This window comes from Mobula birostris, chromosome X, assembly GCF_030028105.1.
Source record: "Mobula birostris isolate sMobBir1 chromosome X, sMobBir1.hap1, whole genome shotgun sequence".
NCBI lineage: Eukaryota > Metazoa > Chordata > Chondrichthyes > Myliobatiformes > Myliobatidae > Mobula > Mobula birostris.
Genome location: NC_092402.1, coordinates 50,500,069 through 50,522,841, shown reverse-complemented (window position 1 = coordinate 50,522,841; position 22,773 = coordinate 50,500,069). Strand labels below are relative to the sequence as shown.

The window sequence follows — 22,773 nt, the reverse complement described above, 5'->3', positions numbered from 1 at the left end:
GGAGAAAAGAGAATTACAGAGGCATGAGAGAGGAGCTGACCAAAGTTGATTGGAAGGGGACACTAGCAGGGATGACAGCAGAACAGCAATGGCTGGAGTTTCTGGGAGCAATTTGGAAGGCACAGGATAGATACATACCAAAGATGAAGAAATATTCTAAAGGGAGGATGAAGCAACCATGGGTGACAAGGTAAGTCAAAGATAGTCACCTGGACCAGATGTACTACATCCCAGGATTCTAACAGAGGTAGCTGAAGAGATTGTGGAAGCATTAATAATGACCTTTCAAGAATCACTAGATTCTGGAATGGTTCTGAAGGTCTGGAAAATCACAAATGTAACTCCACTCTTAAAGAGGGGAGGGAGGCAAAAGACAGGAATTTATAGGCCATTATTTACTTTGATTTCAGTGGTTGGGAAGATGTTAGAGTCTATTATTAAGGATATGATTTCAGAGTACTTGGAGGCACTTGATAAGATAGGCCGAAGTCAGCAATGGTTTCCTTAAAGGAAATTTTGCCTGACAAATCTGTTGGAATACTTTGAAGAAATAATAGGCAGAATAGACAAAAGAGAATCAGTGGATATTGTTCACTTGGATTTTCAGAAGTCCTTTCACAAGGTGCTGCACACAAGGCTGCTAAACAATATGAGACCCCATGGTATTGCTGGAAAGATACTAGCATGTTTTGAAGATTGACTGGCTAGCAGGAGGCAAAGTGTGGGAATAAAGAGGGCCTTTTCTGGTTGGCTGCCAGTGATTAGTGGTGTTCTGCAGATCTCGGTGTTGGGACTGTTTCTTTTCACGTTATATGTCAATGATTTGGATGACGGAATAGATGGCTTTGTGTTCAAGTTTGCAGATGATACAAAGATAGGTGGAGGGGCAGGTGGTCCTGAGGAAGCAGGGAGTCTGTAGAAGGATTTAGACAGATTAAGAGAATGGGCAAAGAAATGAAGTATATGATCATGCATTTTCAATTTAGGAATAAAAGCATAGACTATTTTCTAAATGAGGAGAAAATGTAAAAATCAGAGGTGCAAAGGAACTTGGGATTCCTTGTGCAGGATTTTGTAAAGATTAACTTGCAGGTTGAGTTAGTGGTAAAGAAGGCGAATGCAATGTTAGCATTCATTTCGAGAGGGCTAGAACACAAAAGCAACAATGTAATATTGAGGCTTTATAAGGCATTGGTCAGACCGCACCTGGAGTATTGAAAGCAGTTCTGGGCCCCTTATCTAAGAAAGGATGTGCTGGCATTGGAGAGGGTCCAGAGGAGGTTCATGAGAATGATTCCAGGAATGGAAAGGTTAACATATGAGGATCGTTTAGCTCTGGGCCTGTACTCGCTGGAGTTCAGAAGAATGGGGCGGGGGAGAGTGGAGGGTGGATTCTCATTGAAACCTATCGTATATTGAAAGGCCTAGATAGAGTGGATGCGGAGAGGATGTCTCCTATAATTCGAGAGTCTAAGGCCAAAGGGCACATCCTTAGAACAGAAGGACATCCCATTAGAACAAAGAAATGAGGAATTTCTTTAGCCAGAGGGTGGTGAATCTGTTCAATTGATTCCTACAGACAGCTATGGAGGCCAAGTCATTCCATATACAGTGCCTTTAAAAAGTATTCACCCCCCCCCCCCGGGAAGTTTTCCTGTTTTATTGTTTTACAACATTGAATCACAGTAGATGTAATTTGGCTTTTTAACACTGATCAACAGAAAAATACTCTTTCACGTCAAAGTGAAAACAGATCTCTGCAAAATGATCTAAATTAATTATGAATATAAAACACAAAATAATTGATTGCATAAGTATTCACCCCCTTCAAGTCAGTACTCTACAGTAGATGCACCTTTGGGAGCAATTACAGCCTTGAGTCTGTGTGGATAGGTCTCTATCAGCTTTGCACATCTGGACACTGCAACTTTTCCCCATTCTTCTTTACAAAACTGTTGAAGCTCTGTCATGTTGCATGGGGATCGTGAGTGAACAGCTCTTTTCAAGTCCAGCCACAAACTTTCAACTGGATTGGAGGTCTGGACTCTGACCTGGCCACTCCAGAACATTAACTTTGTTTTAAGCCATTCCTGTGTAGCTTTGGCTTTATGGTTGAGGTCATTGTCTTGCTGGAAAACAAATCTTCTCCCAAGTCACGGTTCTCTTGCAGACTGCATCAGGTTTGTCTCCAAGAATTCCCTGTATTTTGCCGTATTCATTTTACCCTCTACCTTCACAAGCCTTCCAGGCCCTGCTGCAGTGAAGCATCCCCACAGCATGATGCAGCCAGTACCGTGCTTCACGGTAGGGATGCTGTGTCTTTGTGTGGTGTTTGGCTTATGCCAAACATAGCATTTAGTCTGACCAAAAAGCTTAATTTTGCTCTCATCTGACCATAGAATCTTCCAGCTGACTTCAGAGTCTCCCATATGCCTTCTGGCAAACTCTAGCTGAGATTTCATTTGAGTTTTTTCAACAGTGGCTTTCTCTTTGCCACTGTCCAATAAAGCTACAACTGGTGAAGCACCAGGCAATAGTTGTTTTATGCGCACTCTCTCCCATCTCAGCCTCTGAAGCTTGTAACTCCTCCAGAGTTGTCATAGGTCTCTTGGTGGCCTCCCTCACTCATCCCCTTCTTGCATTGTCACTCACTTTCTGAGGATGGCCTGCTCTAGGCATATTTACAGCTCTGCCATATTCCTTCCATTTATTGACGATTGACTTAACTGTACGCCAGGGGATATTCAGTGACTTGGTAATTTTCTTGTATCCATCTCCTGACTTCTGCTTTTCATGGAGTTGCTTGGAGTGTTCTTTTGTCTTCATGGTGTAGTTTTTGCCAGGATACTGACTCACCGGCAGTTGGACCTTCCAGATACAGGTGTATTTTTTACTATACTCAGTTGAAACACCTTGACTGCACACAGATCTCCAAAACCAGATCTTCATTTAATTAATTATGTGACTTCGTAAACCAGTTGGCTGCACCAGTGATGATTTGGTGTGTCATGAAGGGGGGAGTGAATACTTATGCAATCAATTATTTTGTGTTTTATATTTGTAATTAATTTAGATCACTTTGTAGAGATCTATTTTCACTTTGACACAAAGGAATATTTTTCTGTTGATCAGTGTCAAAAAAACCAAATTAAATTAAATATTGTAAAACAATAAAACATGAAAACTTCCAAGGGAGGTGAATACTTTTTTATAGGCACTGTATTTAAGGTGGAGGTTGATGGGTTCTTGATTAGTAAGCGTGTCAAAGGTTATGGGAAGACAGCTTGAGCATGGGGTTGAGAGGGAAAATAAAAAATTAGCCATGATTGAACGGCAGAGCAGATTCGCTGTGCTGAATGGCCTAATTCTGCTCCTACGTCTTATGGTCTTATACAAGAGAAAATGAACATAGTACTGAATTTGGATGACCAGCCATGATCATATTGAATGGAAAAGACCAAACGGTTTACTTTTTCCTCTGATTACTCTACCTTTGTGTTTTCCCTCTAAATTCTTAAGCTGTAATTTCAATACTGTCTGCTCTCTTTCGTGATTCTGTGATCTTATTTTATGGCTGGCCAGGCTCCTGCATCCAGAAGGAAATTGTTCCCTACAATATTCAATCTTTCCAAGATTTAAAGATCTTAATCAGAAGACCCTTCAGCTTTTGAACTAATGGATTGGATACCATTTAGCACAACTTCACTCCCATTGAGTAAATTTGGGTAAAATTAGTCCTGAATATTTTTACTGTTGTTTTGTTTCAAGGTATAGACAAATTTGAAGGTGTATAATTTATATATTCTTTGATAGTAAATGTACCTTGAATCTTTCAGAGAAATTATTCTGACTGTTCTGAACTTGAACTGATTTCTGAGAATTCCTGTCAGTGGGGATTTTATTGCCTGTGTCTCTATAGGATTCCTCATATTTTACTTATTCTGTTCAACGTGTTCTTTCAGAAGTTCAACTGTTTAAAATGTTTTACAATATATCACTGTGTTTGTAGATTCAGATTCATTTATCTATCACATGTACATTGAAGCACACAGTGAAATGTGTCATTTTTGTTAATGACTAACAATTTGCGGATGTGCTGGAAGCAGCCTGCAAGTGTCAGCACATTCCAGTGCCAACATAGCAAGCCCACAGTGTTCAGCAGAACAACATAAGCAGCAAAAGCAAAAACAACAACAAAACGAATCCCTTTCCTCCCTCCCACCCACTGACACACATAGACAGTCCTCCAACCACAGGACGGGCAGCCTCAGGGCCCCCGACCCCCAGTGGACTCGCAGACATCAGCCCTTCGACTTTGGGCTTCCATCTCTGGTTTCAACCCCAGTGCTCACCGATCATGGAACACCAAACTCCAGTTATTCTATTTGGGCTCATTTTGTGTTTGCCTTAGTGTGTGGTGTGTATGTGAAGATGTGTTTTTGAAGGGCAGCTGACTTCCCCTGAGTTATAAAAATTCCTTGCTGTAAATTGTTATTTCGGAAGGAAGAAGATGATTTCCTAAATGATGTGGGATATGATCCTAGTCAGGGGTTGTCTGAAGAGGAGGAGGAAGAACTGGACAACGATGACAGCAGTGAAGATGAAAGTGGAGAGCAGAACATCAAACCCAGACCAAGATATGCTACAAAAGGAGATACACAGAGGATCGGTGGGTGGGAGCCTCACCCAGCAATCCCAGCTCTGTGCTCCAAACTTAAACAGCAAGGTCAGAGATAAACTTAGAAGTTGCACTTTGTGTTGGTTTTGTGTAAATGTTTGGGAAAAGTACTCCTTCCCTCTTGTAAGTTGGAATATAATGACAAAGTGGTTTTGTATTTTAGTTTGAGTTGTAAAGTTAATCCCAGGGTGAGGTTTTGGATAGGTGTTATAGAGTCAAACAGCATGGAAACAGGCCCTTTGGTCTAACTGGTCCATGCTGACCAAGCTATTTCCATTTGCTCACATTTGGCCCATGTTCCTCTAAACCTTCCTCCACCATCAACACTGCCCTTACCCAAATCTCTTCCATTTTGTGCACGTTTGCCCTCACCCCATCCTCCCGCCACCCCACCAGGGATAGGATTCCTCTTGTCTTCACCTACCACCCTTCCAGCCTCCATGTCCAGCACATAATTCTCCGTAACTCCACCATCTCCAATGGGATCCCACCACCAGGTACATCTTCCCCCCTCCCCGCTCCCCCCACCCCACTTTCTGCTTATGCAGGGATCACTCCCTACACAACTCCCTTGTCCATTCGTCCCTCCCCACCGATCTCCCCCCGGGCACTTATCCTTACAAGCAGAACAAGTGCTACACCTCCTCCCTCACTACAATTCAGTGCCCCAAACAGTCCGCCAAGTAAGGCAACACTTCACCGATGCTCCTAGTGTTGCCCCCTGTATATCGGTGAGACCCCACGCAGATTGGGAAACCGCTTCACCAAGCACCTACGTTCCGTCTTCCAAAAAAGGTGGGATCTCCCAGTGGCCGCCCATTCTGACATGTCAGTCCATGGCCTCCTTTGCTGTCGCAATGAGGCCATGCTCAGGTTGGAGAAGCAACACCTTGTACTCCATCTGGTTAGCCTCCAACCTGATGGCATGCACATTGATTTCTCGAATGTCCAGTAATGCCCCGTCCCTTTCACCATTCCCCACTCCCATTTCCCTCTCACCTTGTCTCCTTGCCTGCCCATCACCTCCCTCTGGTGCTTCCCCCCCCCCACCACCATTTTCTTCCTTCCATGACCTCTCCTATCAGGTTCTTCCTTCTCCAGCCCTGTATCTCTTTTACCAATCTACTTCCCAAGTCTTTTCTTTACTTCACCCCACCCAGTTTCACCTATATGTGGTTCTTCCTCCCCGCCCTCCACTTTCTTACTCTGACACCTCACCTTTTTTTCCAGTCCTGGTGAAGGGTCCCCGCCCAAAACTTACAGCAGGGCGACAAAAGCTGAGCACAGTGTTCCAAATGTAGCTGCACCAATGTCTTCTTCAACTGCTATATAACATCCAAATGTATTTTATTTTTTGTTTGTTACAGCACGGTAACAGGCCCTTTCAGCCCAACGAGCCTGCACAGCCCAATTACACCGGTGTGATCGATTAATCTACTAACCCATGTGTCTTGGACTGTGGGAGGAAACTGGAGTGCCTGGAGGAAACCCATGCTGTCACAGGGAGAACGTATAAACTCCTTTCAGGCAGCAACGGAATTGAACCCAGGTCGCTGGCACTGTAATACCATTCCGCTAACCGCTATGCTGCCCCTGGGCTGAATGGCCAGTTTGTGAGCTGTATAGATCTATGACTATAATTGTGATCTGCACTCATCACTAACTCCAGAACCCAGAGAGTAGCTCTTCCCCAATTCAATCACCCTTTGTCACTTGTAAAGTTAACTGATAATCTTTTGTACAGATTTGAAGTTTATTCTTTGGGAGTTTTTGTGTGAAATTACCTGTTCAAAATTTAGTCAAAGCTGGGATGGTCATTTTTAACTCTGCTCCTCTGGTTTTAAATTCAGGTAGGAGCAATATTTTTTCTAATTAAATGTCACATAATATAGATATTCACCTCATGGATGGAACATTAAAACTGAGGCCATGTCTGTTCTGTGAAGTGTATGTAAAGAATCCCATGACCATATTTCAAAGCACAACAAAAGAGTTTTCTTTGATCCTGCTACTTGCAATGCTGCAGTGTGGTGAAAGGATGGAGAAGATGAGGAAAGGGTAACTGGGTGGAACCATGAGTTCATACAGTGTTCTTTTGGTTGCAGGACCTGGGCTTGATTCCACTATTAGAACATTCTTAATCCACTTGGGCATTAGTACACCTTAGCTAATTGACCCTAAAGCTTGTTGTTTCTGTGAGACTTCTGTTTCATAGAAACATACAGCACTGAAACTGGCCTGTAGGACCTACCTTGTTTGTGGTGACTGTGATGCCTGTCTACATTAATCCCATTTGCCTGAGTTCCAGTTCCTGTTGCTGCTGCATCATCTGGTCACTGTAAGGGTTCTCCAGCTTCCATTACTGGCCTGAGTTTGTTCAAAATAGAATTTAAACAGTCTATTTTTGACTGCATTTAAACAGTCAATGAATTGAGGCTTACAGTTTCAACCTTTCGGTTCATACTGAGCCACTATTGAGGTAAACCTTTAAATCTAATTATCAAATAGAAGTCCCTGTGAATGCATGCATGCTTTGGAGTTGGCTGAAAGGTGCTGATGATAATGGTCATAAGACATGTGGTCTTAGTTTGCATCCTAAGATATAGGAGCAGAATTAGGCCATTTGGCTCCTCGAGTCTGCTCCACCATTCAATTATGACTGCTTTATTATCCCTCTCAACCCGATTCTCCTGCCTTCTCCCTGTAGCCTTTGACACCCTTATTAATGAAGAATCTATCAACCTCCACTTTAAATATACCCATTGACTTGGCCTCCACAGCCACCTGTGGCAATGGTGGGCATAATTTTAAGGTGTTGGGAGAAAAGTACTGGCGGGGTGTCAGATGTAGGTTTTTTTTTGCAAAGAGAATGGTGGGACTTACTGCCGAGGCGGTGATAGAGGCAGATACAGTACATTAGGGACATTTAAGAGACTCACATGTACACACACGTATAGTATAATAGAAAAATAGAGGGCTATGTAGGAGGGAAGGGTTAGGTTGATTTTGGAGTGGGGTAAATGGTTGGCTCAACATTGTAGATTGAAGGGCTTGAAATGTGCTGTATTCTGTTATGTTCTCCCCTCTTCTTCAAAATGCTGCTCGGAAAATGGGACAGGTAGAAAAAAATAGTCCTGTTTCCCTCCCAGTTCCACAAAACACTTACGTTTCTGAATAAACTGACTAAATGATTTCTGTGTAAACATAACAAATGATTTAATCCTGCTTTGTAAGGATGGCGGTGATGGGAAGGCGATCCAGACAAAATGGGTTGAAAATTGAATGGAATATGCTTCTTCATGAATGCGTTGAAGATTTTGTTGGTATATGGTGGGGGCAGTGGTTGAGAAACTGATTCATAGAAAAGGAGTGCATCTGTTTATCCTCAGGCCCAGTTTCCTCTCACATTCTGAAGACATGGGTTAGTAGGTTAATTAGTTGCTGTAAAGGGAAAAAAATACCTCTAGTACGTGGGTGAGTGGTAGAATCTGGGGAGAGTTGGTGGGAATGTTGGGAGAATAAGATGGGATTGCTGTAAATGGGTGTACGATGATCAGTACTGTCTCAATGGGCTGAATGGTCTGATTCTATGTTGTATCTTTCTGAGTTACTGAATCTGCAGTATTTTTTCTTTAAAAAAATTAAATGATATTGACTTGTTGGGATTTCACTCTTCCTGAGAAGTTTCAACTCACTGTTCTCTGAGTTCTATAAAATGTTAAGGAGTATTTTGATTTGAAACTGTTGTTTAATTTGGAGCAGAAGTTCTCAGTCTGCATAGATTCTGATAATGTAGGACTGCACGAGCTTCAGTAGATTAAAATGATTAACTTCAATTTCAGGTCTGACAGGTCCACTTTTGTGGCTGCAAAATTGCCTCAACAGAACGGCAGACAAACGAGAAGATGATGGTCAGTGCATTTTTTAGAAATTCTTCATATTCTGTTGCTTTATTCACATGAAGTTTTCAGTGTCCCATGATAATCACTGTAGTAGGTTGCAACGTCAGTGAAATTCAAACTTAAGAACACCTAAAAGTTATCTATTACATCCATAGGAACCCAGCTGAGGTCTAGGCAAGTGAAATGTCAATGTTTATTCATCACTGGTGACAGATTTCAGGCCAATGTGTATAGAAAGAAAAACTTTCATTTCCTCAGTATCAGCCTTGTTTATCGATCTTTTGTGGCTTAACTTTCTCTAAACCCTCCAGTCCCATAATCCTCTGAGGTGTCTGCTCCTCTGATTGTGACCTCGTGTTTATTCTGGAGTTCAGTTGCTCCATCGTATCTTCAGCTGGCTAAGCCCTGAGCACTAGAATTCCTTCCCTGAACCTGCCTGCCTTTCTCTCCTCTGAGACCTTATTAAAACCTCTCTTTGATCAAGCTGTTGGATAGTAGCCCAAGTGTGACAAGGACTATTTTTCTTTGATCATTCTCCTGTGAAGCACTTGGGAATGTTAAGAGTGCTGTATGCAGAGAAGTTCACTTTTAAGTTGCTTACTTGAAAATTTATAAGGGTGTTGCTGGGACTTGAGGACCTGTTATACGGAAAGGTTGAATAGGTTAGGAGAATAAGGGGAGATTTGAAATAGGTATACAAAATTATGAGGGGTGTAGATAGGGTAAATGCAAGCAGGCTATTTCCACTGAGGTTGGGTGAGACTAGAACTAGAGGTCATAGGTTAAGGGTGGAAGGTGAAATGTTTAAGGGGAACCCGAGGAGGAACTTATTCACTCAGAGAGTGCTGTGAATGTGGAATGAGCTGCTGGCTTAAGTGGCAGTTGCAGGTTTGAATAAACATTTAAGGGACATTTGAATAAATACATGGATGGGAGGGGTATGGAGTGCTGTGGTCTAGGTGTGGGTCGATGGGACTAGACAGAACAACAGTTTGGCAGAGACTAGATAGGCTAAAGGGCCTGTTTTTGTGACTGCTCATCCAACCCACATCCTCAGGCTCTTGCCTCCCAGACAGTAAATGACTCAGAGAAAAATTCTCAAAATGGTTCCCTTAATTTAACTTTGAGCCGCTGCTTGAAAACACCTGCTCTCCTGTGAAATGTAGCATGTTCTGGTGTGAGTTGTAATGCCTCCCACTGACCGATTTCTGTGCAGGGATCGTGATTGCTGTGCCACTTGTCCCCTTGTCTGAAGAAAATGAGGACGCTATGGAGCATGAGATGTTCCAGAAGCTTCTGAAAAAAGTTGGAATCCGACCTCCGGCTGACGAACAGGTAAATTAAGGGATGAATGCTAATTGAATCTAAGTGGAAAAGGTCAGGTTTTTGCCATCGAAAGAATGATGGTCTATTTCTTGCCACAGCAGTGCTGTGTCTTGTTCATATCTGGGTGATGTTTGTCAAACCACAATAACCACTTACTCACTACATATGCTTTAGCTTTAGAAGTGTCCTTGTACATCGAAGGTTAATCTGATTATGTATCTCTTTGAAGTATCTCTGTGAGTTTTAGTTTAATTTTTTTTTCACTCACTGTAACTGTTATACTTATGTGACATTTTGGGAATATACCTTGCAGGCTGAAAAGCCAACCATGCTTCAGTGTTGCACTCCTGTCTTTAAGTCAGAAGTTTGTGTCCTTGAAGACTTAAATACAAGCTGTGGGCTGACACTCTATGTATGAATGCAACCTACTTTCAATTGCTGCCGCTGTCTGTACATTCTCCCCGTGGGTTTCCTCTGGGTACTCCAGTTTCCCCCTGCATTCCAAAGATGTACGGGTTAGTAGGTTAATTGGTCACATGGGTTTAATTGGGTAGTGCAGGCTCGCTGGGCCAGAAGGGCCTGTTACCAAGCTATATCTTTAAATATACTAAAAAAATACATTGAAGACTTCTGTACTGTCCTGATGTATCATCGGTCAGGTCACTCGTCTGAGTGCTACTGGTACCACGTAACCCAGTACTACCTGACGCATGGTCGGCAACTGAACTGGCTCCCCCACCAGGCTTGCCTGGTGAGGAGGGTGGCTAGACACCCTGCAGGATGAAAAACAAGACCTGTCAAAGGGTGGATGAACCCTCTTGTAGGGTCAACGGCCATCTAGCAAACACGTGCCGTGAAGCGCGGAAAGGACATCCCTTGTATCGAAGCTTGGTCTGGCCATTCACTGCAACAGAACTTTCCCCAGCCCTCTTGGACCCCATCATGCCACTGGATCCGGGAGGGGATGTCGAGAGGGTGGGTCTGGACCTGTGCAACCCCCTACTCACCTAAAATCCATTCACACACACGCTGTTCCTTTCTGAACTGAAAGGAGCCATCATCATCCTATGGGATGGATAACCGGAGAGAGAGATCATCATTTCATGAGACTGATGTAAACAATGCCATGACACTCCTTTGAAAAGGGAGTTATCTTGAGCCCTTATTTGTCCGTTAATCAACATCATTAAAACAGATGATCTGGTCGTTATCACATTGGTGTTTATTGGAGCTTACTGTGCACCTTCATGTAACTCCACAACAGCAATGCACTCAGTTACCTCCTGTAACTAATAAGGTGGCCACTGAGAATATTTCTGTATGTTTGTGGTCTTCTGCTGCTGTAGACCATCGTGTTTCAGCGTGTTGCGCATTCAGAGCTGCTCTTCTGTGGTTATTTGAGTTACTGTCACCTTCCTGTCAGCTTGAACCAGTCTCAGTCTCTGACCTCTCTTACTAACAAGGCATTTTCACCCACAGAACTGCCGCTCACTGGATGGTTTTTGTGCATCACACCATTCACTGTAAACTGGAGACTTGTCTGTGAAAAATCCCAGGAGATCAGCAGTTTCTGAGATACTCAAACCACCTCATCTAGCAACAAGCATTCCACGAGTTAAAGTCACTTAGATCACATTTCTTCCCCGTTCTGATACTTGGTCTGAACAACAATTGAACCTCTTGACCACATCTGCGTGCTTTTCTGCATTGAGTTGATGCTACACGATTAGCTGATTACATATTTGCAATTATGAGCAGTTGTACCTAATAAAGTGGCCATTGAGAGTACTTCAAGGCTTGTAAAATACTTGGGGATGTTCCAAAGTAGTGACCAACACTGACCAACCCAGGCTTTAAAAGGGAATGAAATTGATGCTGATACTCTACATAAGGAAGGTTGGTAGGAACATTATGAGGACTCTGAGAATTCTGAATGTAACGTTCCGTTATTTTGGCTCGTGTATGTCTAGGGGAAATCCCGCCCAGCACCTGCTTCAGCAGTCCCCTCAGGGTCAATCGTCGCCCGAATCAATCACAAACATCAATCATCAGCCAGCACACCCAGTAAATTTTAACACATACACTTTATAGATATTACTAATTCTAGGGCATTAATATACATTTGATACAGAGAGGAAAGTAATGAAAAAAAAAGGCGCCAACACTTATCAAAGTCCAAGTTCTTCGCGCGCTACCGTTGGAGCTCAAGTTCGACGTCAGACGACCACCCGAATTCCGTCGACCCACGGCTCGGGACCACCCGAAGTGATCGACCGGAGCCTCTCCGCACGTCCGCCGTCCTCCTCGTCTCTCCTCCCGACTCCCTGCCAAAACTCAGTCCACAGTCATATCATACAGCATAGCATCCGAAAACAAAACGATACATAACCACCCATTGGCTAATAGCACCCTCTTATCACCCTCTAAACCACAATAAGCTGCTAGCGCAAACTCTCTGCAGCGTTAAAACACAACAAAGCCGCATTCCACAGATTAACATAACAAAAATCGCCATTTTAAATGTAACAAAAGAAAGACCCCGTACATGAAGATATATGGGCAAATGGTTCACAAACCAAGGGTTCAAGGAGCAGAGGCAGGATCTTAAATATTTGTGATTTCAGATGGACATATTTGAAATGATTGAAGGGTCAACCAAAAATTGTTGGGTCCAATTGGATTGTCCAGTTTCCTTTACAACTTTGCTTTTGTTCTTTTCTCCCCCTTCCTCTATAATCATTTCTACATTCGATTTTGTTTTTATTTCCAGGAGTCTTTTTGGAGGATTTCTGCTAACCTGAGTGCCCTGCAGTTACGTAAGATTGCTTCAGTTCTCGCCCTGCAGGACAGTGATGATGGTGAAAAAGGAATGGCTGAGGAAGAGGATGAAAATGTTAGTGCTGATCGTAAGTCTGAGGCCTTGCGAGCTCTTGTGATGGCCAGGGAGAGGCGTGCTGCTCCTCTTAAAGGTATTGGTGGAAATAAATTAACTTTGCAGCTGAAGCTTGTGGTCTTGTGTTTTCATCTTTACCTTGATGGAGATCTATCTTGTGTAACTTGTTAGTTGTGATAATGTTTCATCTTGCTGTGTAGAATTGTAGCTGCATATTCACCAGGTACGCTGTTTTGGGCAACTACTGAATAAGCTGCTTCCAAGACCATTAGGTTGTGATTGTAGAGCTAAGCAGGTTAAAAATTCTCAGGGGTGGGGGAGGGAATGGGACGACAACAATGCTAGTGGTGAGGTCAGGATTAATTTCCCACTGCTGTCTGTAAGGAGCTCGTACGTTCTCAGTGTGACTGTGTGGGTTCCTCTGGGTACCTCCCACCTTCCAAAGATGTATGGTTAGGGTTAGGGTTAGAAAGTTGTGGGCATGCTTTGTTGGCGCTGGAAGCATGGTGACACGTTTGGGCTACCCCCGGCACTTCCTCTGGTGATGTTGGGTGTTGATGCGAACAACATATTTCACTGTATTTCTCATTGTACAAATAAAGCTAATCTTTAAAAGTGATGTTTATTTTATATTTTACAGGCAGTGATGATAAACCTGAAGTGAGAACCAATGGTGCCTTTGAGCCTGCCTCTGGATCAGACAGCGACACCAAAAGGTAAGTGATTAACAGTGTTCTCTGGTTGGTTAATGTCTGGTAGTCCAGCACCAGCGGTGGATCCTGGAGTGGGAAGAATCCATCCTGTTGACCAGTGAGGAATTGGGGAGGTCAGGCAATAAACAGCCAATTGTCAAGACTGCTTTGACAGCCTCCTGGCTTGTGACAAAGCAGGAGTGGAGAAGCTTGCGAGGAGAGTACTATCCATTACAGGAAAGTAGATGATACGGCAAGTTTTCTTCACCTTGGCTGGTGAAAGGCTTTTGCATTCTACAAACACAAGATTCTGTAGATGCTGGAAGTTTGGAGCAATGCACGCAAAATGCTGGAGGACCTATGGTGAAGAATAAACAGTTGGCGTTTTGTCTGAAGGGTCTCGGCTCAAAAAGTCAACTGTTTGGTCTTCTCCAGAGGTGCTGCCTAACCCGCTGAGTTCTCCCAGCATTTTGCGTGCGTTAATGAATGTTTGCTACTGCTTTAAGAGACCGATGGTGCAGTATCTGCACCTTAAGTGTAGGTACTGACCCATATCACTTCTGTGATGCTTCACCTTGTCCTTCGTACACTGTAACAATGACAGCACTTCAGGTTGTTTTCATTGGTTCTAAAACGCAAACACGAGAAAATCTGCAGATGCTGGAAATTCAAGCAACACACACAAAACGTTGGTGGAACGCAGCAGGCCAGGCAGCATCTATAGGAAGAAGTACAGTCGACGTTTTGGGTCGAGCCCCTTCGTCAGGACTTACAGAAAAAAGAGATAGTAAGAGATTTGAGAGGGGGAGGCGGAGATCCAAAATGATAGCAGGGGGAGGGATGAAGCCAAGAGCTGGGAAGTTGATTGGCAAAAGGGATACAAGGCTGGAGAAGGGAGAGTATCGTGGGACAGAAGGCCTTGGAAGAAAGAAAGGGGGAGAGGAGCACCAGAGGAAGATGGAGAACAGGCAAGGAGTTATAGTGAGAGGGAAAGAGAGGAAAAAATAAACAAATAAATTAGGGATGGGGTAAGAAGGGGAGGAGGGGCATTAATGGAAATTTGAGAAGTCAATGTTCATGCCATCAGGTTGGAGGCTACCCAGACGGAATATAAGGTGTTGTTCTTCCAACCTGAGTGTGGCTTCATCTTGACAGTAGAGGAGGCTGTGGATAGACATGTCAGAGTGGGAATGGGATGTGGAATTAAAATGTGTGGCCACTGGGAGATCCTGCTTTCTCTGGCGGACAAAGCGTAGGTGTTCAACGAAACGGTCTCCCAGTCTGCATCGGGTCTCGCCAGTATATAGAAGGCCACACCGGGAGCACTGGACGCAGTATATCACCCCAGCCGACTCATAGGTGAAGTGTCGCCTCACCTGGAAGGACTGTCTGGGGCCCTGAATGGTGGTGAGGGAGGAAGTGTAAGGGCAGGTGTCGTACTTGTTCTGCTTACAAGGATAAATGCCGGGAGGGAGATCGGTGGGAAGGGGTGGGTGGGACGAATGGACAAGGGAGTTGCGTAGGGAACGATCCCTGCGGAAAACGGGGGTGGGGGGTGTGGGGGGGAAGATGTGCTTAGTGGTGGGATCCCGTTGGAGGGATCACATTCTGGTATGTTAATCCACGGCCTCCTCTACTGTCGAGATGATGCCACACTCAGGTTGGAGGAACAACAGCTTATATTCCGTCTGGGTAGCCTCCAACCTGATGGCATGAACATTGATTTCCCTAACTCTGTTCATGCCCCTCCTCCCCTTCTTACTCCATCCCTTATTTATTTATTTATTTATCTATCTATCTATCTATCTATTTTCTCTCTTTCCCTCTCACTATAACTCCTTGCCTGTTCTCCATCTTCCTCTGGTGCTCCCCTTCCCTTTTCTTTTTTCCAAGGCCTTCCATCCTATGATACTCCCCCTTCTCCAGCCTTGTATCCCTTTTGCCAATCAACTTCCCAGCTCTTGGCTTCATCCTTCCCCCTCCTGTCTTCTCCTTTCATTTCGGGTCTCCCCCTCCCCCTCCCCCTCCCCCTTTCAAATCTCTTACTATCTCTTTTTTCCGTTAGTCCTGATGAAGGGTCTCAACCTGAAACGTTGACTGTACTTCTTCCTATAGATGCTGCCTGGCCTGCTGTGTTCACCAGCATTTTGTGTATATTCATTGGTTCCAAAGCGGTTTGGGACATCTTGAATTAGTAAAAGCTTCTTTCTTCCCTTCAGCACTCTGTCACTGAGACCCTGAACATCATAAGATTGGAGTGTTGCATCCAGTTCTGATTGCTGCACTTTTGTGATGGGGAGATTTACTGGAATGGTTTCCAGGATAAAAAATTTCAGCTGTAAGCTTAGACCGGAGAATGGAATTGAGAGAAGATTTGAAAGAAGTGTACAGGTTTAGAAAGGACAAAGGAAATGAGGGGAATACTTCATCGATGTAAGGAGAGATGATCCAGAATTCATTGCTTGTAAGGAGTTCTAGAAACAGTCAAACAGAATTAGATAGATACTTGGGAGAAGATAGTTCACAAAACTATGAGGTAAGGATTGGGGGGAACTGGCTTGGCTGATCTGCATGGAGCTGGTATGGACTAGATGGGATGAATGGGCTCCAGTCCCTATATAATCTGTCTATCACGTGTATCACTGTTTGGATATGACTTGCATCTTTTGCCTTCACAGATACTGTCCTGACCTGCTGAGTTCCTCCAGCATTTTGCTCTGCTCTGTGTTGCTCTGCTTCTACTGTATGGATTCAAACCAGATTTTATATTCTTTCCTATTTCAGTGATGGTGAGAAGACCAAAGCTAAACATTTGCTAAAGCGAAGTCGCATTTTTGACAGTGACAATGAAATGGATGACAAAGGTAAGATAATTTTATTTAAATTTTTTAAACTGTAGGATGCTTATTTTCCCTTCAGGAAGATAAAGTGCATTCAGTAATTATAAGCAATGTTCAACAATTCATGCAAATCATTTCCCTCTTTTTTTTATATTCCCCTCACCTCAGCAAATCTTGCTCTAAAATTGGGCCGTTCATTTTGTAGCTTACCTGTTGAGTCTGCGCAACTTTGAACCACATTGTGAAGGCCTGAATGTCCATAATAAACTAGATTCTGGCCTTCGCCGCATTCCCCCGACCATGAAAGCACAGTGACTCAGAGAGTCTGCAGCCGCTAACTATTACACATTAATGCTTGAAGCTGGAATAAAAACTTGTTACGTTAGCAGGAAATGCTGGAAGTATCTGTGAAGAGAGAAACAGTTAACACCAACGTTTATGACCTGCTAAATGTTTCCATTATTTTCTAGCTTCATTTTGTATTTCAGGCATGTACGACTTCTTTGCTTTTTGGTAGAAGCTAGGATGCATTTAAAGCACGGACAGGAATTGTTACTAACCCCACTGTTTTGATGATCTTGAATAAGGACTTTCAGTTGAAGGCACACCTGAAGTGGAGGCGATGGAAGACTCTGAGCCAAACTCCGATGTGTCTGACTCCGAACTCACCCACAGAATGGTCAAACGACGTCGGCGAGCAATTGAAGATGATGATGACGAATAATTAATTGACCTTGATGAACTTACGTCATTTGAAGTGGTTTTGAACACTGGGTCACACAAAAAGTAACTTGTAACCAAGGAGTAATGTCATCAACAAAAGCTAATGTCCTTCATGTAAGCTTTGTAAGCAATTTCATTCAAAGAATGAAGTGTTACTGTTATACATTTTAAATCATCCTTGTTTGCAGTCAAACACTGTTTAGTAAAATCTATTAAAAATTAATAAAAAATCTCTGCGAAGTTTAAAGTATCCTTTTTTAAGAAAAATTGTCTTGGTATCTTGTGAAAGGGAAGAAGAGCACTGTAACTTAAGAATTCTAACTGTAGTCCTTGCCACATATTGGATATCTTCATTAATTGGACGCTGGTGTAACATGGCTGTAGGCAGTAACAAGGAGTATTTAGTGGGAGGTAGAGAAACAGTTTACTCAAAAATTTTCTTGAAGGCATTACTTGAGCAAGGCAATGGTGCATGTCAATTTTGAGCCAACAAGTTGATTTTGGTTGGGGAGGGTGGTTATTGTGCACAAAATAAACATGTTGGCCTAGCATGAAGAGGTGAGGGAAGTTATTTTATCTCATGGCCATAATTGGTATTTTAGCTGAACAATGGGTAGAAGTGTAAGGTCGGTGACAGGGTTTAGTAAGAGAATGGTTCGATGAGGTTCAATCATTTTAAAATAGGAAAGGAAAGCAATTAGTCACTCGCTTGCTTTAGTCAGATTTTCATCCCTCTGTTGGTAGCAGCAGAGAGACTGCTTGCCTCAGTTGTAACCCATGTCCACCTGCAATGAATATGTAGAGTGTTTGCTGTGAAGGAGAGGATTTCTCTTCCTGTTTTACTCCTTCAATGTAATTGGCTAGCTACATCCTCCTTCAATGAAGAACAACAACGTCATGAATTTTACTTCTTTTTTGTGTGGCTCTGGATATTTTCCTTTCTGGTTTGATGTGTGTGGGTTGGTATTTGTACATTTTAAACCAGATGTGTTGAGGGAGCTAATAAACATGTTAACTATTGAATTTTGCCACTATTTGTTATGGTGAATTTCAGGGTGCTTTTAATTGCTAAGGGAATACATACAGTTTGCTTGGTGTGTGTGTGTGGTGTGCCTGGTTGATTTAATTTTGAAAGAGTGATGAGCATTCATGCGTACTGAATTGCTGGATAGCTTAATTCATAGATAAAAAGGATATAAAACCCCGTCCACTTGTTTTGCATGAAGTCTAATTTGATTTCTGGTGTGCACTTCAGCTACACTGAAAAGGTCCATTGCAGCCTATCCCTGCAGGATCTTTACATTCACATTGAAACCCAACCCTCCAGTCCCATCGCTTTTCCAATTAGCACATTCAGCTACATTTGTCCATACATCGGAGAAACCAAATACAGATTCGGCTACCACTTTGCAGAATGCCTCCAATCAGTCAGCACCGAGCTTCCAGTGTGTTGTCACTTGAAGATCATGAGACAGAGTCTGTTCCACTGTTCAATTATGGCTGATTTATTTTCCTCCTCAACCCCATCCTCTTGCCTTCTGAAACCTCTGATGCCTTTACTAATTAGGAATCTATCAACTTCTGCTTTAAGTATAGAGTCATAGAACACTACAGCACAGAAACAGAAAATATTACTCTGCCTAGTTTTATCGACCTGCACCCAGACCATAGCCCTCCATATCCCTCCCATGAATGTGCTAATCCAAATTTCTCTTTAAGTGTTGAAATGGAACCCAAATCCTGAACTTCTGCTGGCAGCTCATTCCACCCCCTGAGTGAAGGGATTCTCCTTCATGTTCACCTTAGATTTTCACCTTTCACCCTTAACCCATGACCTCTAGTTCTAGTCTTGCCCAACCTCAGTGGAAAATGCCTGTTTGTGTTTATACTATCTATACCCCTCATAATGTTGTATACCTCTATCAAATCTCCCCTCATTTTCCTGTGGTCTAAGGAATAAGTACTTTTCCCTATACCTCAAGTCCAGCCAACATTCTTGTAAATTTTCTCTGCACTTTAAATTTTATTTACATCTTTCCTGTAGGTAGGTGACCAGAACTACACAGAATACTCCAAATTAGTCCTCACCAACGTCTTACACAACTCCAAAATAATATTCCAACTGCTGTTCTCAGTGCATTGATATATGAAGGCCAATGTGCCAAAAGCTTTCTTTATGACCCTGTCTACCTGTGATGCCAATTTCAAGGAATTCCCAGATCCCTTTGTTCTACCACACTCCTCAGTGCCCTACTGCTCACCGTGTAAGACCTATCCTGGTTTGTCCTCCCAAAGTGCAACACCTCATACTTGTTTGCATTAAATTCCATCTGCCATTTCTCAGCCCATTTTTCCAGCAGGTCCATATCCTGCTGCAAGCTGTGATAGCCTTCCTCACTGTCCACTACACCCTCAATGGCTTGGCCTCCACAGATACCTGTGGCAGTGATTTCCAGATTCACCTCCCACTGGCTAAATAAATTCCTCCTCGTCCCACTTTTAACTTGTTTATTTAGTGATACAGCAGGGAGTAGGCCCTTCCGGCCCTTTAAGCAGCATCACCCCAGCAATCCTGATTCAACCCTAACATAATCATGGGACATTTACAATGACCAATTAACCACCCGGTTTGTTTTTTGACTGTGGGAGGAAATGGGAACACTCACGCATTCCACAGGGACAATGTACAGACTCCTTATAGAGGATGCTGGGATTGAACTCCAAACTCCAACACCCCAAGCTGTAATATTGCAGTACCGCCCACTTCGTTACTGTGGCGCCTATGTTAGCATTAATGTTCCATCCCACTTCCCCTCGTCTTTGGCCTCCTACAGTTTCACCGAAACCCAGCGTGGGCTTAAGAACCTCATCTCACTTTCCAACTAGGTAAATTGCAGTTCTTGATGCTTACCATTTAATTCCAAAAACTTAAGGTAAGCTTCAGCTTTTCCAATTTGTATTAGAACTAGTGAGTTCTAATGAAAGGTCATCAATCTGTAATGGTGGTTCTTGCTCTCCTCTCCACTGATGTTGCCTGGTCTGCTGAGCATTTCCAGCATTCTCTGCGTTGTTTTATGGTTCACAGTTGCAACATTTTTTCTCCATCTCTCTGTTTTCACTTACCACTTACATTTCCTCCAGATGAATCAACTACAATTCATGACCCTCTGATTCAATCTACCCGTCATCCTTCACAGACATCCCACCCTGCACAAACTCATATCAGGGAGGTAGCACCATCAATTTGCGGGAGACTTCCGGGAGAGGTGGGATGTCTGCAATAGAGTAGCTCCTTAGCAGCTAGCCAGCTAGTTTAAATAACGTTAGCTATGCTAATGAACGAATGACACCTGTTAAACTTACCTCAACATGTCTTTTACATTTTAACCCACCATGGGCAATAGAAAAGTCACTGTTGCAAACAGTGCAGCGAGCAACACTATTATTTTTGACCTCTATTAGACAGGGGCACACTTTAGTGTAGTCTGGGGTGACGTACGTTTTATATTTTTTTGGAACACTCTGCAACGGCACGCTGTCTCTCTCTTGCTTGCTCTCACTTGTTTTCTCTTGCACGCTCTCGCTTGCTTTCTCGCGCGCGCGCTCTCTCGTGGTCACTCTCGCGCTCTGTCTTGCTTTCTCTCACTCGCTCTCAAAAAAATTGATTTCTGTGATATTGTATATAATTTGCAGGCATCAGGGAGCCACTATTCATATGCGGGAGACTTCCGGAACTTCCTGCTCCCCTTGATCCATCTATCACCTCCTGGCCCCATCTTGGTACTCCCCCCTATGCTCTTCATTCTGGGCCAGCACCAGTTCGAGTTGTGTCATTCAGCCTTTCTTGAACTCCACCCTATTGTAAATATTCTCTCTGTTCTCTCCATCCCATCTCCTTTCTCATGAAGCATGTTTGATTCTGTGTCGTGACGGGATAAGATTTTTCACTGTTCTGAGCTTTGCCAAAAGGTCATTGCCCCAAAACATTAAATTTATTTCTCTCTCCACAAAAGCTGCCTGGGCTGCTTGATGTTTCCAATGTGTCATGTTTTTATTGCACTGTTTCAATGAGTTGTGCACCTATAGTATGTGCTAATTCTCCATGCTTTTTGGGGCAAAATCATCAGTTGCCAGAATAGAACATTATACAGGTGTCCCCCACTTTCGGAACGTTCGCTTTACGACATTTTGCTTTTACGAAAGACCTACATTAGTACCTGTTTTCACTAACCGAAAGAGGATTTTCGCTTTTACAAAAAAAGACACCCACTTTAAACTTGTGTTTACCCCAAGAAAGACTACCATGACCATGAAGCCTTGCGCAGGCACCTGTGTGCGTATGCATGTACGTGCCGATTTTTTTTCTCTACAAATCAGTTTTGGCTCAATCTTCCTGATTCTGTTAAGTGAAACTACACTATACGTACATTATTTCTACTTTATATAGGCTGTGTATTTATCATACCATTCTTGCTTTTACTATATGTTAGTGTTATTTTAGGTTTTATGTGCTATTTGGTATGATTTGGTAGGTTTTTTTTGGTCTGGGAACGCTCAAAATTTTTTCCCAAAAAATTAATGGTAATTGCTTCTTTGCTTTACGCCATTTTGGCTTACGAACGGTTTCATAAGAACGCTCTACATTCGGATAGCGGAGGAAACCTGTGCTTTCATTTTGAAACTTGACCTTCCTATTTAAAAAAATCCAAATAATTTTTACTTCCAGATTGATTGTAGTGATGTAGGTATTTATTATCTATTCCTTATTGTTTGTAACCATAGATTACTCAATATCTGAGATACTCCCTTTGGGACTAAGAAAAGAAAAATCCTTAAATCATGAGAAATAGGACCAGCGAAAAGATGATGGCTAATCCTCAACCTTGACTCCCATTTTCCTTCCTGATTCCCTTTTTCCCTTGCTTTTGAATGTACTGAAGGTCTTGAGTATCAGTATTTCTGAGAGAATTTCAAAGATTCACAGCCATCTGAGTCTAAAAGTATCTCCCAGTCCTAAATGCCTTAGCCTTCCCTTGAAACATTTCCCCAAATCTGGAACAGCCCCTCGATGAGCCTCCTGTCGATCCCTGTCAGAACTATGTAATTCCCCTTGTTCTCCTAATTCCTGGTATGATTACTTTTTCTTTCCTTGTTGGACAACGTCTTCATCCCAGGAATTAAGCTACTTAACTTTCGAACCTCTAAATGAATGTGCCCTTCCTTAAGAGTTCCAAAGACACGGCCTTCCAGCAGCTGTCTCCACCTTCACCCTCCCTCCCCACCGCCCCACCCCTGGCTCCATTATCTTTTTTATTTTGTTTGCCTCCATCCATCACCGCTCTGACTCCCAGCTCCACTCCCCTCCCCTACATGGTTCAATCTGCCCGTTACCTTACCCGCCCTCTCGGTCCATCTATCACCTACTGGCCCCCATCTTGGCACTCCCTCTCTCCTCTTTATACTGGCCATCGCCCCTCCACTTTAAGTCCTGATTTAGGGCTTCAACTCAAAAATGCCAACAATTCCTGTCCCCTACACAGATACTGCTCAACCCACTGAGTTTCTCCAGCATATTGTGTGTTGCTGGTGAGAGGAGTATTAATTTTAGGATGCTGTTGTTCCATTTTACACCATCCTGTTTTCTAAGAAAAAATGTGGGCAGGAGGTAGGCTACAGGCTATTTTAAATGTGATGCACGAGCGGTGTCCCATTTATGAAG

General features: G+C 43.1%; 1 protein-coding gene across 2 annotated transcripts in view; it reads left to right on the top strand.

The window, feature by feature from the left end:
* The window catches only part of timeless (timeless circadian clock), an 86,508-nt gene extending 68,450 nt beyond the window's left edge, over positions 1-18,058 (top strand). For both annotated transcript variants that reach the window (XM_072248769.1, XM_072248768.1), the window contains exons 24-30: positions 4,504-4,726; positions 8,521-8,589; positions 9,797-9,915; positions 12,677-12,875; positions 13,440-13,515; positions 16,276-16,355; positions 16,919-18,058. In XM_072248769.1, the coding sequence (XP_072104870.1) occupies positions 4,504-4,726; positions 8,521-8,589; positions 9,797-9,915; positions 12,677-12,875; positions 13,440-13,515; positions 16,276-16,355; positions 16,919-17,055 (903 nt within the window). In that variant the 3' untranslated portion in view covers positions 17,056-18,058. The remainder of the gene's footprint in view (positions 1-4,503; positions 4,727-8,520; positions 8,590-9,796; positions 9,916-12,676; positions 12,876-13,439; positions 13,516-16,275; positions 16,356-16,918) is intronic.
* The last annotated feature ends 4,715 nt before the right edge of the window (positions 18,059-22,773 follow it).